General features: G+C 37.1%; 1 protein-coding gene across 1 annotated transcript; it reads right to left on the reverse strand.

Annotated features, from left to right (window-relative positions):
* Positions 1 to 1,043: 1,043 nt before the first annotated feature.
* LOC140757367 (glutathione hydrolase 1 proenzyme) lies at positions 1,044 to 17,390 on the reverse strand. Its single transcript, XM_073093036.1, has 10 exons — positions 17,262 to 17,390; positions 8,135 to 8,308; positions 6,923 to 7,192; positions 6,431 to 6,568; positions 5,961 to 6,161; positions 5,311 to 5,578; positions 4,696 to 4,886; positions 4,010 to 4,250; positions 3,088 to 3,201; positions 1,044 to 2,427 (listed from the first exon to the last, which is right to left on the reverse strand). The coding sequence occupies exons 1-10, from the start codon at positions 17,267 to 17,269 to the stop codon at positions 2,272 to 2,274; spliced, it is 1,761 nt and encodes a 586-aa protein (XP_072949137.1). The 5' UTR covers positions 17,270 to 17,390; the 3' UTR covers positions 1,044 to 2,271.
* Between the last annotated feature and the right edge of the window lie 1,220 nt (positions 17,391 to 18,610).

Consider the following 18,610-nt stretch of genomic DNA (forward strand, 5'->3'; position numbering starts at 1 on the left):
ATTGTACTAATGAGACTTTATGGGACTAGGTGGAACAGGTTTCTGGAATTCAGGAATATTATAAAGATAGGTGAATGTTAACAACATTTAACTTATGATCGGTTAAATATTTCTGTATATAAAAACCTGTTTATCCATTTTTGCATATTACTGGTAAATAGTCCGATTGTGCTTTGACAAAACTACTGTCAATTATTGTTCTTAATTATTCCTAATAATAATATATAGAAAAATCGCTAGAAACTAGATAAAAACATTTTTTTCTGAAACATTATGAATATCGACACCGATAAACATCGTAATACGCTGCGTGACGTCATATTTCGATTTGACCAATGGAAATGAGTTTTGCAAATTTGAATTTCGCTCGCATAAATACAATTTTTTATTAAAGTTTTAATCAATTTAATACGAAATAAATAAAAACTAATTGTTTAGATGTAATTTCAGGACCATAAGGACCGAGGGAAAATACATGAAAATCTAAATCACACACATATTCCCTATTACTGTGCTAAGTCCACCTGCATGGGCTGACGGTCGTACACAGTTCACTCTTACCTCACAGCCAGAGCCCGGCCCGGCATTCATCTTATGACAGTAGTGATGTATGCGAAACAAATATCCACCTACCCACTACACGCTACTTGTCATACATGTCAAATTAAAGAAATGTACACTTTTAGCGTGTAATTATAATAACCCATCGTATTATATTCTGACAAGCTCGAGTTATTAAAGCTATTGGGATATGGATCCATATAGGTATTCTACAGAATAACTTTTTATATGTACCTAAATCGGCCACGCTTGAGTAACACGAAATTCCCTTTTGTGCCTCCTCTTCACAAGGCTTGTCGTTCCTCTATGAACTACACGCACATAATACATATTATACTTCTTGACTACACTACGTCTGTGACTACACTATGAACGCCATTGGCGCCCTTTTCACACGCCCACAAAAGTTTGTCAGAATATAGATGCAGAGATATATCCCTAGAATAACTTATACACACGGGAAGGTAAATAAAAAATATTGGTTAGCACAACACAATATTTATTTTATTTTGTACTTTAAACATTAACATCACAGAAATTTATAATAAAACTATAAACAAACACAACACGCATCAAATGCAATATTTTGTTATTATAGTACACAAAGGTCAATGTTTGTTTCCTGTAACAATGTACAAGTACCTAAACCTTTTAAAACTCATTTACAAATTATTGTAAATTAAATGATATAAATAATTATTAAATCACAGATAAAATAAATGATAATATAGGAATTCAAATAGTGATTATTATTATATACAAACAGAAAAGCATGAAGTATGATGTTTTACTCGTTTTCGGAATCATATTATTTTTCAGTAGGAATATTTTTTTATACTATTATAACATGACAATTATACTTATATACAGATTATTTTAGTTACATTGTATATTATCTATGGTATTTTAAATTAATTTGAGACCCATGGTTACTATACTCTTTACCTATAATAGTTTAATATTATGTTTATAGCTGTTTTTAAGTAAGTATTTAGCACAAAGATTTTGTAGGATGTCTATTTCAATATTTGTGTACAAGTAAGTAGTGTTAAAATATTAATATAAATAAGTATATTTTATTAGAATACCATAAAAACTTGCAATACTGTTCACTCTCTGTCCTCGTTATTTATTTTTACTTTGCTAAAACGAGCAGTTTAGATGAATTTGAAAAGTAACCATATCCAATTAAATTGAATTATTTTTTCATTAATTCTTGCTTGTTTATAGCTATTGTCACATAGTAAACGGAGGTGTAGTAGGTAAGATAAGGTCATGTTAATACTATACAGGATTTAGTTTTACCTGTATGAATCACTTGTCTTGCTTTTGACTTTATTTGTTATCGCATAGACCTGGGTAGGTATTGGTCAAGTATCCGGTCCATGCAACAGTCAAATAGGTACATACTTGACTGTTGCATATACTCATCATTCCATGCTTTGTTTCAATCAGGAAATGTGTTCAGAATATATTCAATTAAAAGTATAAATATACAACCGTAATATTATGATTCTTATGTTGGTACCAATGTCGATCATTATGAAACATGCTGGAAACCGATACATCACAAAAGGTGAACGTTCCATCGCTCTCTCTGTCTATCTTTACCTAATGCAACATTGTACCTGCTTAAAACGAAATTCGGATTTGGTACATTACATACTACGGTCAATATTAACGGACACATTTATATAATTTGTGAACATTTTAGAATCCGTCGATACTGCCCACTCGCCTCCTGTCTGTTTGAGGAACAAAGTACCCTTCACCGTCACGTTTTGCTCCGATCATGGCCGCGAAGCCGGCGGTCGGGCTGAGCGCCGTCGTCGCGTGGCCTCGCGCTCGTAACGATGCTATCACTTCCTGCAGATAAACATAAGTTATTTAAAAAATCTTTTATAAAATATACGGGGTGAATTTTTCAAATAGGCCTTTTGGGACAAATTCTTCGATGTTATGACTTATGTATAGTACTTAAGGATTATACATAAGTTTTCAAATAGGCCTTCAGAGCCAAATCCGAAACTATAAGGATTAGCAAAAAATGCTGAAAGGAGTAACGAGGCCGATTTTGATGAAAACTAAAACTGCACTATTAGTTTTTTAAAATATCTTTTACCCTAGCCGTGAATCGAACGAGTTCATTTTGAAAACAAAAATACACCCTCTATATTATTCTACTATCTGATAATGTCACTTATAAGGATAACTTTCTGGGAAGTAAAGTTATTGGACAAATTAAAGGAAAAGGAAAATTTTGAAGAAAATACATATCTTTTCATACATACTAATCCTTAAGGATTATAATATGTTATGTATAAAGTCGGCCTCGTAACTCCTTTCAGCATTTTTCGCTGATCCTTATAGTTTCGGATTTGGGCCCTGAAGGCCCGTTTGAAAAATTCATCCTGTATATTATCGATAACATCTTACTAATCGCTCTAGTTAAATATATCGACTTCATCGATATCCTATGCAACAGCATAAGAAAAGAAAAAAATAATAATAACAATATAAATATACCGGATTAAAGTCAGCCTCATGTTCAACCTCCATTGGCACCAGCTGATGATGGAGACGAGGCCGGTTCATTACTTCGGGTAACTCCTTCCCCTCAACGATTGTATGAACCACCGCCTACAGTAATAAATAAATACAAAGTAAGTACATATGGGCGCATGGGTATAATAGCGCCATCTAGTGGCAAGTTTTGTAAATTGTAAGTTTGCAAGTTTATCAATCTATGTATTTTGGTTCCAAATATTATTATGGTAACTTAATATAATTATTTGTATTAAAATAAATTTTAATATAATATAATTATTTATATCTAAAACAATGTTGAACGTTTTATAACTTGAAACATGGAGGAGAGCCCGGGAATCCCCGGCACTCCCAGGGGAGCGCCGATGTACACGTAGTAAGGACTTATATGTAGGAAAATATGTTTTAATATGTATCTGTAATATTGCAGACGATTTAATATACGATTACAGTGATTTTTTTAATTTTGGTAATTAAGAATTATTTTACATATAATACATACAGTGCCTGACTGTATCCTGATCCTTGTTAAATGTAATTAAGTTGTGCTATATTATAAAAGTAAAACTATTTACAATAAAGTTTAAAGGTGGTAGAACCCTTTGTGGTTCAACTCCGGCGGCACCACCGCCACACATATTACTGCCTCATAACAGCCGTGTTAAGCGCTGTTGTGTTCTGTTTTGAAGGGTGCAGTATGGGAGAAAGACTTTTCCGAGGCGTTCCAGTTTTGTCCTCAGGGTTAGCGGCGCATCTATGGCCGACCTCAGGTAGGAATATCTAATCCTATCTGAGGTTGATTGCAGATGTCCATGGGCGGCAGTAGCCACTTACCATCAGGTGGACTGCATGCTCGTCTGCTACTCCTATATTATAAAAAAGCAAGTATAGAGACACATACCAAGGCAACTTGAGTGGTGATTTTAGTACCGCCAGCTGCCCCGACCACCAAAACAGGGATGCCATCTTTATCAAGTACAATACTGGGTGTCATCGAGCTAAGAGGCTGCAGATTCGGTGCCAACATGTTAGCTGGCGACGGTGGCATACCGTACGATGACGTGCGGTTTGGAATGGCAAAGTCATCCATCTCATTATTCAACATAATCCCCAGGCTCCTCGACCGCCTTTGTGAACCCCAACTGTAAACAGATATCGTTCAATGTAAATATATAACAGTCAATTCAACGTAAGACTAGCGATGCAGTGTTTGTTATTATTGTCAAAATAAATAATAAGCAAGCAATTCAAGATGATTGCTGTGAACGTAAAAAATATTATGTTTCATCTCAGCAAACAATTGTTTTCACATGCTAAGGCATTTGGGTTACGCATTATTCATTAACTCAGATTATCGTATTAACTTCATGGCAAAAGCAGGAGAACAAAATTTTACAGCATAAGTAGAAGTAGACACCGTTGCCTAAATACACAGAAGTGTTGTAATTGCATCGCGGGATTAAACAAAAGAATTTGTTCGGATTCTAGTGGCTTATTGAAATATCCACATTTCTTATATATACTGTAGATACGAACGAAGAATTAGTCGTAGATTTAACTATAGTAATGTAAAATACGACAACTAACATGTAGTTAATAGTACTCGTGACGGACACAGCGCTCCCGTCAGGCGCGATGACCACAATTTGCGCAGTTCCGTGGTCGTCTGCGCCCTCGAACAATGCACCGTAGTGTTTCCAATCGGAGTAGGTGCGGGTGTCGTCCACCAACTCACGGTACGACGCAGCCCACGCTGGCGAAGACAAATTGGTCTCCAACTAAAATGTTAATGTATTGATGTTATTACAAGTAGGTACTTTTAAAGAAATAAAACGCTCAAGTTATACCTACCATTGATAATATAATCAAAAAGTAGATATAATTAAGAAATTGTCTATCGAATCCATTTTACGGGTAATCTTATAAGAAATAAACGAACACGCAGTCCACCTAAAGGTGAGTGGCCATTGCCGCGCCTGGACATCTGCAATCGGCCTCAGATAGGATTAGAGTACTACCTGAGATCGGTAATAGATGCGTAGTTATCCCTGACGACGAAATTGAAGTGCCACATGTAAGGTTTACCCCTTACTGAACATTTCCAACCGTCACTTCAATGGATGGAAATGGAAGACAGGAATAGATGTGGCGGTATTTTCTTTAAAGTAGAATCACTAAAACACTTTAATAAGTCGTACTCACCTCCCTGATATCGAACGGTATGTCCGGGCTGGGGTTAGAGCGTGCAGCGTCGCCGAGTCCGGTGCGTTTCGCGTACGCGTACTTGAACGTCTCGACGATGCGGTGCCAGTAGAGGTCGCTGTCGGTGGGGGCGGCCGTGCCCGCGCCGACCCACCCGCGCAGCATGTTGAGGATGAACGCCAGCACCGAGCCGGAGCCCGGCAGCGGCACCGAGTACAAAGTGTGATCGTCTGTTATTGGTATTGCGATTGGTTCTTGCCATTCTGCCCTGAAGACAATAAGTAATTAATCAACATTTGGACAGCGATAAATCGAAAGTGGCGGTCATGCGCCGCTCAGCCATCCCCGTAGGGCGTTGAAGATAAATGTCAGCAACTTAGCAGCGGGACTAAATATGGCATGTGCGTTTCTGTTATTGGTGTCGCGATAGACTCTTGCCATTATGCTCTGAACACTCTGCAATTTGCTATAAGTTGACGTCATACTCAACACGGAAAGTTTAACTGTTTGTATACTATGTACCAGTTATATTATTCTGAAATTCTGGAGTAGATATTAGATTCGTCTAAAGTGGGGTCGATCCCAGCCCGTCCCCTATTTAAGACAATGACGGTGTATCTCAGCCAGTATATTGGAGCCAATGGTCTCACCTGTAATTCCTCAAGTCGTCCTCTGTGATGATCCCGCCATACCCTTGTATGTCGCGCACCAGCGCCGCCGTGAGGGACCCGTTGTGCATCGCCTCCGGGCCATCCTGCGCGATGATGTCGAGCGTCCGTGCGAGCGTCGGGTTCGGGATGCGGTCGCCTACGTTCCACACTTCTCCCGTCGCTGGATTCACGTATACTTCGCTGAAATCATTAGCAATAGTAGTTTACCAGAGACCCTAATTCTTGTTCAAATATTGAACGGAGCTCTTAGATCTAGTTATGTGGTTCCAATATTAAGCAGTTCAAATGAACTTTCTTTGGACTAACGTCCATCACGATTAATCAATCTGTCCGATTTTTCCCAATCAAAGATCGAAATTGTCAAATGTTAGTTTTGATTATTAATAACGGATTAAGATTGATATTTGGCAATTTCTTCAGGTTGAAAATTGTAAAATTTTTGTTCGTACCTCATGGAGGGCTCTGCTTTGATGCGATCGCTGTAGGAATTCAGAACGCGGCCCATATACTCCGTGACGCGGTGGCCACGCCGGCACAGGTCGGCTGCTGGCTGCACTAGTTCCCGCCACGGCAGGCGCCCATACGCCCTGTAGATTACAATAAAATCTTTCAAATCGAATCAAATAAAAATAATTTAGGTATTCAAAGATCTTTTACAGAATTTTTTTAAACATCAATAATCTCCCATCACTTCGCAAGGTGTTTCGTTATGGAAAAGAAGCGGCGAAGTTATAACTTTTTACCTTTTAAAAAGTTCCAACAGGTAGATACCTACGTCAATTTTCGCTATTGGAGAATGTGGAACTACTTCAGACGGCACAATTTTATCGGTTGAATAATCTAATACGCTAATTTTACACAGCGTCTAAATAATAATCTGTTTAAACTTGATTATTTGGAGATACGTGATCGGGGATACCTGAAAACTATAGTAATCCTACCTGTAGAGCTCGCCGTAGCCTCTCAGCTCGCCAGGCACGGCTATGGCCAGCCCGCCGACGGTTGAGGACGCGTTGTCGTACATGTTGTGTTGGGTTGCCGCCGGCGCCCGCTCGCGAGCGTTCAGAGCTCGCACTCGCCGCGTCCTCGAGTCGTACACCGTGGCCAGGAACCCGCCCCCCAGGCCCATGCATTGCGCGCACCCCAGGCCCTCGCAGAACAACGTCGCTATTGCCGCATCAACTGCGGATCCGTTTCTTTCCAGTATCCCCCTTTATGTTAAAATGGGTAGTCAATTACAATAGTAGTGAATTATGCATAGCAGGTAGGTATATTCCAAAACTATCTTATCGTGTAAAATTGGCTGATTTTAAGTTAAAAAAGGGACGTGTAAAAAGGGAGTTTATTTATTTTAGTTTATACTTACAGAATTTGACACGATATTGCAATGTTTCTGTTGTTCAACAAATTAGTTCAACGTATAAATCGCATGCTACACAATGTCAATGGGCACGGGCATCCCCTCAAAGAGACAGGACTTAGGCCCTTTCGTGTTAAGCGAAAAGCACGATGCACGCCTTTGAAATAAAAATAAAACTTTCAGACATATAGGTATGTTGTTTTCTTCACTGTTAAAGTGATAAGTAATTTCAAATATTTACATACGTAACTCGACAAAAACCGGATTTGAAATATTCGACGAGTCCAAATTTAACGAGGTTTTGATCGAATATAATCTGCAAATACGCCGTGAACTAAAGAACGTTTAAATAGCATACCTAACCTGACCATTTTATTTTCGGGACATTGAGTTTTTCGTCAATTAGCAGGTTTCGTGACGAAAAAAAAGCCACACGAAACACTTGCACTGCGAATATAGCGCCTATTACTATGGTGATAAGGGCGAACTCAAGGTCAACATGTACAAGATCGTCTAAGGTGTGACCTTATAAGTCTGATTCATAATTAGATGTCTAAAATTATGAATCGGAATTAAACACAGACATGTCACCTTCCCTCTCACAGCCCTGTTGTTAGACAACCGACAGGAGCGTATCGTGACTAAGCGCGGTCCGGCCGATCAAATTTTCACGCCATTTCGAAAAAACGGGACAATTTGGAGTCCCGCGGTTAACGTTGGGGATACCGGGACGGACAACCGGAAAACGGGACGGTCACGTTCAAAACGGGACGTCTGGTCACTTTAAGCATACCTCCCAATGGACGAGCATTCGAAGCCATTCGAGGCCACGGCGGCGGCCGGGAAGCGCGGGTGCGGCGGGTCGCGGTCGGCCCACGGCTGCAACACCAGCACGGCCACCAGCGCCGCCACCGCCAGCGCCGCCAACACGGCTCCCCCCACCAACCAGCCTCGCTTTCTCAAAAATCTTCAACAGAATAACATTACCGTCTCAATAACACTTTAATTAACTTACGGCCACTAACATTTTGACTTTGACCAACAATTTTATTCTAAACTGTAAGGCAGATTTACTCGTTCAACTATATTATGATTTGAAATTTTATAACGTTAGTTTGACAGTATTGTCAATCAATCGTTTGACTATTGCATATGACTGCAGAAAAAAAGTAGGTAATGGCCTATTCACTGCGGTTACATTTGATTTAAGTATTGTACACTGAAATTCAAAATCATTGTGATTTCCTACGTAAGTTTATGACTTGTATATTTTAAATAAATGTTATATGCATACCTTCCTATTGTGTAGTGAAAATATTTAAGTCAAAATTGTAATTTTATAGTACAATGCGTTTAATTAATAACCTGTTTAAACTTTATTTTTAAGAAATTCGTGGTCAAATGAGGAAGTTTTATTTCGAGTTAATTATAGCAACGTTATTTGTTACTCAGGGGGTCTATTTTGTAATATACCCAGGAGTGTGCTTATCATCTTCGAAGGTAATTTCGTATTTCTTGCATACAGAGTACAATATAAACACCATACATCGCTATATGTATCATAGCACCACTATAAAACAGAAATAAACATAGTAAGTAGTCGACTAATTATCCAGTCATAAACTGAAGACGACAGGTAATTTAAAATAGTGGCATTTCCCTATCAAATTACCATTGTTACTGGGATCAATTATACATTTATTACCTACGGCGCACGCAACTTGAGATAATATATTTTGTGTTTCAACGGATTTAGATGCGGCGAATGTTATTCGATTTATAACTTATTATGACGATTATAATATCATATTTGCTACATTTTATAAAGAAGTGTTATTCACATAATATTCACGTACGTAATTACGTTTGTGAATATAAGAACTTTTTGTGGTATGTCTCGGGCGGTACAACCGCCACACTTATTTCTGCTTAATAACAGCAGTGTTAATGTTAATCGCTGCTGTGTTCTGTTTGAAGGTTATGGTAAGGGAGATATACATTTCCGAGTCGTTTCAGCTTAGTCCTCAGGGGTAGCGGCGCGTCTGTGGCCGACCTCAGGTAGGGATATCTAATCCCATCTGGGGTTGATTACAGATGTCCATAGGCAGTAGAAGCCACCATCAGGTGGACTGCATGCTCGTCTGCTACTCCTATATTAAGCGCAGCTCGGGCGGCAGTTGATCTGGCGTTATGGATTGGGTACCTACGTGGCTTGCCTAATGAAGAATAAAGAATAAGACTTCCTAAAATACAATAAAGGGTTAACATTTTTGACACTTTTACACACTTAGTAGTATCGTAAGGATTGTTATATTATGATTCCGAAAATCGATTACAATGATATTAATGATATCTATTGATTGATATGTACTATCAGTTTTTATTATCAAGAGTTTTATCAAACATTCTTTTACACATTGCCGATATAATAGATTTTATGTATTGATAGGACCTGGATTACATTGGATCATTGCGTAACTATTTAAGAGTATGATACTTAAAAATGTGTGTCGATTAATTTAATATCTGCAATCTTACTAGTATTAAGTAGTTTACGTATTATGCAATATCCGCACGCTTGCCAAACCGAAAATGCAAACGTGTACATATGACGACGGCGTTTGACTTGGTTTGTATAGACTTGTTAGTGTTTAAAGCATAGATTTTGTCCAGACAAACGTTATATAGTGTGGACTGGTGACTGTTAAAGTCGATATGTCATTAAGTACTTAGAGTCTTTCCCGTCTAATAAAGATTGGTTAAATGCCAATGCGGTTTTTATTACCTAAGGGTCTCATTTTTATAAGAAAAATAAATGGTTTCGTAACTTAACGACCAATTCAGGAACTGACAAAGTTATGAAGAGCTTTACGATATTTTAATGTTTTTAAAGTTAATGTGCGGACAAATATTTTTAAAACTGGTTTAGGATTATTGGCATCGTAAAATCTTATAAATACCTAAGCATAAAAAGAAAACATAGTTAGGTACATACATGCGCTCTTTCGAACTTATAAAGAATCCAAAATGAGCTTTTTCAACAAACATAATATGTACCTTTATGGTAGATAAACTGGCTAGCTAAACTGGCTAAGCCGGTTATGGCCTTAAGGCTTTATACAAAAATCCTGTTAGGTACTTCAAATTTAAGATATTATGCCTTCCTACGGGAGGTTACTGTGATACAAGAAAATAAACCTGTATATTCATTAGAGGTTTAGAAAAAGCGCAGGTGTTTTATGTTGTATTGTTAATTTATTAAGCAACGACCCACTGAACGTGACATCCTCCAAATTGGGATCAAGGTCCGAGTACATTCATGCAATACAATTGTTCACAAAAACCTATCGAGGGCTCAATATCAACTTCTTTATCCATGTTGATAGGCATTCTTGCTCAGTTATGTATGCGTGTAACCTCTCTTAATACGTTAATACCACGGGTTAATAGATTGTAAGGTAAGAGTGGTGTACCACTCTTTAGTGTTAAATGGCAGTTCCTAGAAAGCGAAGTCACATCAAAACGGCTTTTGTTTTCAAGATAAGCAGACAGTGCATTAAGTTTATTACAAAGTGGAAATTATTAATTTATGCACATTTACAATTATTAACTTTTGTATAAAGCATGCAGGGAAAGGTTGCTCAAGTCGTACCCCCTATGGGAAAAATGCTGTATTTTTTGGGGTAATTTATATGAATAAAATAAAATAAAAATATTTTATTTACCTACCACCTATAGCCTAAGTACCTACCACCTATAGCCTAAGTCGTACCTAAAGTAATACCACCGGTAATTGCACCCATTTGGTGTTTCTTTTTGGTCTGTGATAACTTGTTGAAGGTGGAAGAACCCTTTGTAGTTCGACTCCGGCGGCACCACCGCCACACCTATTTCTACCTAATAACAGCAGTGTTAAGCGCTGCTGTGTTCCGGTTTGAAGGGTGTGGTAAGGGAGATAGACTTTTCCGAGGCGTTCCAGCTTAGTCCTCAGGGGTAGCGGCGCATCTGTGGCCGACCTCAGGTAGGAATATCTAATCCTATCTGAGGTTGATTACAGATGTCCATGGGCGGCAGTAGCCACTTACCATCAGGTGGACTGCATGCTCGTCTGCTACTCTTATATTATAAAAAAAAAAAAAACTTTAAAAGATCTCAAAACCATTTGTAAACGCTTACATTGTATTTTGATCGGGATTGATTGAATGGGTGCCGAAATTTGCTGCTGCATGTATTTACTTCATATTTAATAAATCCCAATTTCACATTTCTAACTTTCAATAAAGCTTTCTTTCATTCCTAACCTCCTGCTTGCAAGTGTAGTATCTTATTTTGAGAAAAGATAATGTTTAGCTCACAAAGACAAAAAATTAGAATAATTTCTAACAATGCCTTAGCCGTACACGGTACGACTTAAGCAACTACACTTCAAAATTTGATAATAATATTACTGACATAACCTTTAAATTTTTTACCATTTTATTTGACTAAATGAATAGTAGAATGTGTCACAAATAGAAAAGAATCACAGAAATTAACTTAACAATAGCACTGTCTTTGAAATAAATATTTTAAAACACTCGAAAAAATATGCTGGCCATATTATATTGAACAATAACTTAGTCGTGATTACTAATCTATGGTCGTGATTTAAAAAGTCAGTAATGAGGACTTCTCGGCTTACAATTAAAATATTATCAAGTCTATCATTTTCTAAATTAATTTATTCATAATCTTACAAAAATGCGGTTTATATTAAAATACCTGCCAATATATTTTGAAATACACATTTATATGTCTGTTTGTTTAAAGTCCTATTGAGTGGTAAATATGGATTGAATGGGCATGATGACAAATTTTAAACTCCCCTTCTATAATGTATAGTAGGTACATATATACTGATTCCAAAAATCGTATTATTTCGGTAATAAATTCATTATTAACGGAAATATAAGCATTTTTAAAACAAATTTTGAATTAAGCGCGAAAATGCTCACGGGTGTCATGGCGTCCGCGAGTGACGTCACGCTTCGATATCCCATAGAAAAGTTCAAGCACAGTATAATTATACTGTGGTTCAAGCAATACGGTGACTCGCCAAAAAAATGACGTCATTTCGCCACGATTAGCGTTTTAGACAAGATGGCCGACTGCAGTATTTTATACTTTTATTTTATTGAAAATATAGTGTATCCTAGAATTTTTATTAAAACTGGGCTATTTTTGAGAATGCTTTCAACATATTGTTTTTAAGTAAATCATTTATTCTTCGATTTTTCAATACTGTCATCATGCCCGTTACGATTAAATCCATATTTACCACTCAGAGGTCTAAACAATGTATAACGATACAGAACAATGTTGTAAGTTCTACGCAATAGTAAAAATAAAAATTATGCATAATTATAACAAGTTCGTATCCTGATAGCATAATCTCAGAAACAATACAAGCATATTAAAATGTAAGCACCCATAATGAAAAGATTAACTGGGAGATTTGTAAATCAACTTGTTATCTCTTTGTAAAATTTATATAAATTTTATTGTTCCTAGAATAATAAATGTTAAAATAATGTACACACAAATATACAATTAAAATACAGATTTAGATAATATATAAATACTGTTATCAAATAGTACATTACAATACGAGGACGAAAAATTTTTTTCTGACAAGTGTGAGTTTGCAGGCCGAGCCGCAGGCGAGGACTGCAATCACACGAGTCAGAAAAACATTTATATCACGGCGTGCGTAAATTGACGTTTTACGCACGCTTCGCGTGCGCAAAACCCCCATTTCCGACCCCGTAATATAAAATTTTATACAACACGCGGACGAAAAATGTTTTTCTGACTCGTGTGATTGCAGTCCTCGCCTGCGGCTCGGCCTGCAAACTCACACTTGTCAGAAAAAAATTTTTCGTCCTCGTATCGTAATGTACTATTTTCGTCCGCGTGTTGTATAAAATTTTATATTACGGGGTCGGAAATGGGGGTTTTGCGCACGCGAAGCGTGCGTAAAACGCCAATTTACGCACGCCGTGATATAAAATATTTTTATACAATCTCGTACGCACATGAAAATAATGATTTCAGTTTTTAATATAAGTAGGTATACAAGTCGAAGCGAGAAAGTGTTTTCTGTAAGATTGGCTGGATATAAAATCCAGAATATTAATGTATGTAGGTACATAATAAGAGAGAAGAGTGTCATCATCAACCCATTATTGTCCCACTGTTGGGCATGGGTATCCTCTTAGAATGAGAAGGATTAGGCCATAGTCCATCTCACTGGTCAAGTGAGTTTTGTTAGACTTTACATACCTTAGAAAACATGATTTTATTTTAGGATTTCTGAGGTATGCGAAGTTTTCCTTCACCGTTTAAGCAAGTGATAATTAATTTCTAATACGCATGTAACCATTTGAACCTCGGACCTCGTGTAGGGCACTTTTTTGTTTAGGCAGGTACCTACTACCTATCTCGGTAGTTTATACTTTATTTATTGCCATTAGATACGATGGAGTACTAGTAAAATAGGTTTATCATGTAAAATAGGGATGTCATAAGCTTTATTTTATCCACTTAAAATAAAATACTATGAAGGGTGTTAGGTATTTACTATGTGTTCTATATTAACTTACGGGAGTCGTAAAGGCTTAAATAATAAACTTCAAATATTTTATGAAATCATAAAGTAATTGCATAATTTTCCTATCAGAAAACCCATTTTTGATAACAAAAACGTTGATCATTCAACTGCTTCAATATTTGTATATGCTTCGTAAAAAATCTCTTGGTATGGACATGAATATGAAATAATAATTCGGCACAGTTCTTAAGGAATCATAAATGATTTGTTTTTATGTTTTTTTTGTGTGAAATGACTGAACAGCGTCGGCTTGTTCGGTCAATAACTTTTCATAATAGTGAGCCACACTCCGTTCTTATATGAAAATATTCTAAACTTTTATATCGGACTCTGTTATGGTTGCAAAGATATTTTTTATGTCGATATACAATATATTATATCCGATAGTTTCGGTAACGGTTACGGAGCTCGATAAAATAATAATAAGATGGTGGTGTTAGCTCGGGAATTACTACATATTTATGCAAAAAGCAATTGTAACGAAATAATTTTTAAATCAGTTTAATGGCATATTCACAAAGATACTTGGCGAAAGGGCGGTTAATGCAGAATTATAAAAGTGCGCCTAATTGTCTTCGAAAAATGTTACTAGTTGTGGAGGTAAAATACTATAACACCTAGTTTTGTTTAAACGATAAATATGAAATACCTCATACATATTCAAATGGCAGTGGTCATAGAGCACTAATTAAAATAACAATTATAGTACAAAAGCGTTTAGACAATTTGCTCCTTTAGAGACAAATTTTTGCGCAATATAGATACCTACACATTTAATTATTGAAGTAACAACGACCTCATATTATATATCGTTTTCTGTTCCATAATGTGCTCTGCAAGAAAAATCATTTCTAACTAAAATTTTAGAAGCCGGTTTACAAACATTTGACATGGGTCGGTCTTTATCATAATATCACCTACTTTCGCCAATTCCGCCGTCGTAATGAAGAACGCAGTATTTGCAAAATGATATTTCAGAGAAAAACGGGTTTAAATTAAAGATTACTATCTAATCTAGTGCAAATACTGCATTTTTCGTAACGATTCCACCAACTTCCAATTGAAAAACATTTTTTCTCCCACCCATAGTCATTTCTGCAAAAAACTTAATTGCACGAAAGTGACGATTAGTACGTTCTTTATTACGAGGGTAGAATTGTGCTTCAGTCTTCCTTCTAGGAGCAAAGGGACATACCTACTTAAGACGAGTAAGATACATGAACATTCATCAGCTAATTTCAATAAGTTGTTATTAATCGCTAGAAGATATCACGATAAAGCAAAGATTAAATAATATTGTTTATTTTGAACAATGACGTATGTAATACATAATTATGTCTACCGAGCTGTGACTTCATATTTGTTTAGATGGTTATTATCATTATCACATTTATACGAGTACATGGTATACGGAAATTAGTAACATTGTAGGTACTAATTGTAATCATGCAAGTAGGTACTTAAATTTCGGAACACCTTGAGGTACACCAACGTTTCTATTTCTAACTTTTTTTTTGTTTTTTTTTTGTTGGGGGAAACGTTCGAAAAGTAGGAACCCGATGACGTGGGAGCGACGCCGGGTTATCTGGGATTTTTACCACACTAAAACCCCCCCGGTGGCCGTCCTCAGCGCTTGGTGAAGAACTCCGGGATCTCCTATGGAACACAACCAGAGTCCTCCGAGCGCGATGCCCCTATCGGGCTCTGCCCTGGTGGGAGCAGTTTATGCTCTTCCCGCACACCTGGTATTTACGACCATATGCGGCACACACACCACCGTCCTTCCCGGGGTTGCTTGCTGGGGGTTCGAGCTCTCACTCTTGCTGCCCGCAAACCTGGAGGACCCCTTTAAGTCGCCTTTTATAACAGGCAGGGGATACCGTAGCTCTATTCTAGTCCTGGCACTACAGGGACATCTATATATTACCTGCGACTGAACAGATTTTATGAACTTCTAAAACAAAATGCTAAATTTTGCGTTAAAAAGGGTAGGTACTAAGTTATATTGTTGTATCACAGGCACAAAAAATATACACTTACCCATGTATTACCTAGGTAGGTAATATATGGGATATTAAATACAGGTATATTTAATACCCATATCGATACCCAAGATACTAATTGTAACCTATCATCGAGGTGAGGTACCTTCATGATCGGTTCAAAACATTTGTTTTATTTTTGGCTGTCACACATTAATTATATTACATTCTAGTCCTTTCTTATAACTTGACCTAATACCTATATAATACCTATATAACATCGATATACTAATATAACATCATGTTTCTGAAATGAATTAATCAGTCTGTGGGAATTTTCGGAATTACCGGAACTTTATGTTTGACTACCCATTGCCTGCTATCCCTTGAGCAACTGATACGGTGTCCCGTTATTAATAAAGAACAATTTAACCAAATTTTTGCCTTCCGAATTGACGAATAGTTAGAAATTTTCAAATTTCGATATTTGGTTGGGTTTCATTTCGTTGTTTCAGTCAGGTTTTATTTAAAATTTTAATTGTAATTTAATGATAACGAAGTATCGTTTTTTTTTCTTAGCGGTTATCCATCCATGGACTCGCCGTGTTATATGTTACTTAACCTGACATAATTTGCGATATCGGTATTGTTGTGACAGAGCTATTAGCGTTTCTAATCACCTTATCCGTATTGCTAGATTAGTGTTATATCTAAATTACACTTTCATTCATTTAGGTCATATTTTTTTCATTCAAATAATTCGTTAAGCGACAAAGTGCAATGTTTCATGAAGAATTTACCTACTTTTAAACCTTGCGAAATACTATAAGAATTGAAGAGGCATGACCGACCCTCGCTGCCCAAGATCATTAAATGCAGTAAAAAGTAAATTAAGTATAAGTACTCGTAATAGAGGAAATCACTATGCGACAGTCGATAATGTTTGTAAACAAATTAGTTATGGTAGGTAAATAGGAAAATAAACTAGTTACTTAAGCGTTTACAAATTGGTAGCCGTTACCAAATATTTAAATAAAATTTAAATAGTGACCGTCATTATATGCTTAATCAGGTTTAAGCAATACACAGGTATTACTTAAATTAAACTAAATTGCAAACTACAGAATTATATTTGCCTAAACTGTTAATGCCTGAGTTTGCAACAAGTTTGCCCCATTAAATGTCTTTATAGCCGGTTAACTATCGATTTTCGTATCGAATAAAGTACTTATCACTTATTTTAGCACTTCCACTGTTAGAACTGTGTAAATAGATCTGATAGATCTCACCTCAACATTATGAAGTCTTGATTCAGAAAGACGACGAGTTGTGACCGCCGCTACACACAGACTGTCATACAAATTCATAGAAGAAGGTCGTATTACATTATACCGAGCGCGACTAATACGGATAATACTTATTGCATCTATCACGGATATGACTTCTCATGATCAATGAATATACTAAACGTTTTTATCATTATCTTAATCGATAATAGCTATCACACGTTACTATAGATTTAAAGATTGGTGATGCTGCGCGAACCGTTTTATCTCATAGTTACACTATTATGTACCGATGTAAACGACATAATTGTACACGGAAAACGTAGTTACGAGCACGTGCAATTAATATCACATTATTAGATTGTGATTTACAAATACAAAAATAAAATAATGCATAAGTTTTTAGCTTTATTTATTTTGGTCCATGGAAAAGAGAAAGTACCCACATATTTTGCACTAAGTGAAAGTGATCAGCGAATGTTGTCGTAATGTCCTAATAGGCCTGCCAGACTATAATGATGCTTGGGTCGCAAGTTCAAATTCTGCTTGCATCATAAACTTGCATTATGCACTTATATAATTATATTATTTAATTATGTACCTTTTTTTAACGAGGAGAAACCTTTTAAAGGTACCCGGTGCCGTGGGAGCGACACAGGTTAATGTGGGATTTTTACCGCACTAAAACCCCTCCGGTGGCCGTCCTCGGCGCTGCGTAGAGGACTTCGGGATCTCCAACGGAACGCAATCACTTGGCGCGTTGCCCCGTCGGGCTCCGCCCAGGTGAGCTTGAAACTCACCACCATCTGGTGTTCACGACGGTATGCGACCACACATACCGCCGTCCATCCCGGGGCTGCTGGCCGGGGGGTTCGAGTTCCCACTCTTGCCGTCCGCAACCCCGGAAGCCTCCTTTTAGCCGCCGCTTACCACAGGCAGAGGATTCCGTAGCCCTATTCTAGTCCTGGAACTACAGGGACAATGTTTTGTACCTACAATAGTTTTAAGGTCTGAGGTGGTAGAGCCCGTCGTGGTTTGACCGTGGAGGTACCACCGTAATATTAATTTCTAGCGCAAAGGCAGTTCTGCGTTTCGGTGGTACGGTATGGATGTCGGTAGACTGACCCAATACCCATATATGAGTTGCTCATATTGGTCCTCAGGAGTGACAATGTATGGCTTCATGCAGAAAATCTTTTTTATAATATATTATTTTCTATCTTTTATGAGTTGGTTATATGTGTGTCTATATGAAGTTGATTACAGCTGTTGTTTTATTAAGTTATTGCTAGATTCCTTCTGCATTCCGAAATTACGAAGTCATGCTGAATTGTTATGTAGTTTTTATTTAG

Source organism: Epargyreus clarus, unplaced genomic scaffold (assembly GCF_041222505.1).
Source record: "Epargyreus clarus isolate Ecla_fem2 unplaced genomic scaffold, WU_Ecla_fem_2.2 ptg000004l, whole genome shotgun sequence".
Classification (NCBI taxonomy): domain Eukaryota; kingdom Metazoa; phylum Arthropoda; class Insecta; order Lepidoptera; family Hesperiidae; genus Epargyreus; species Epargyreus clarus.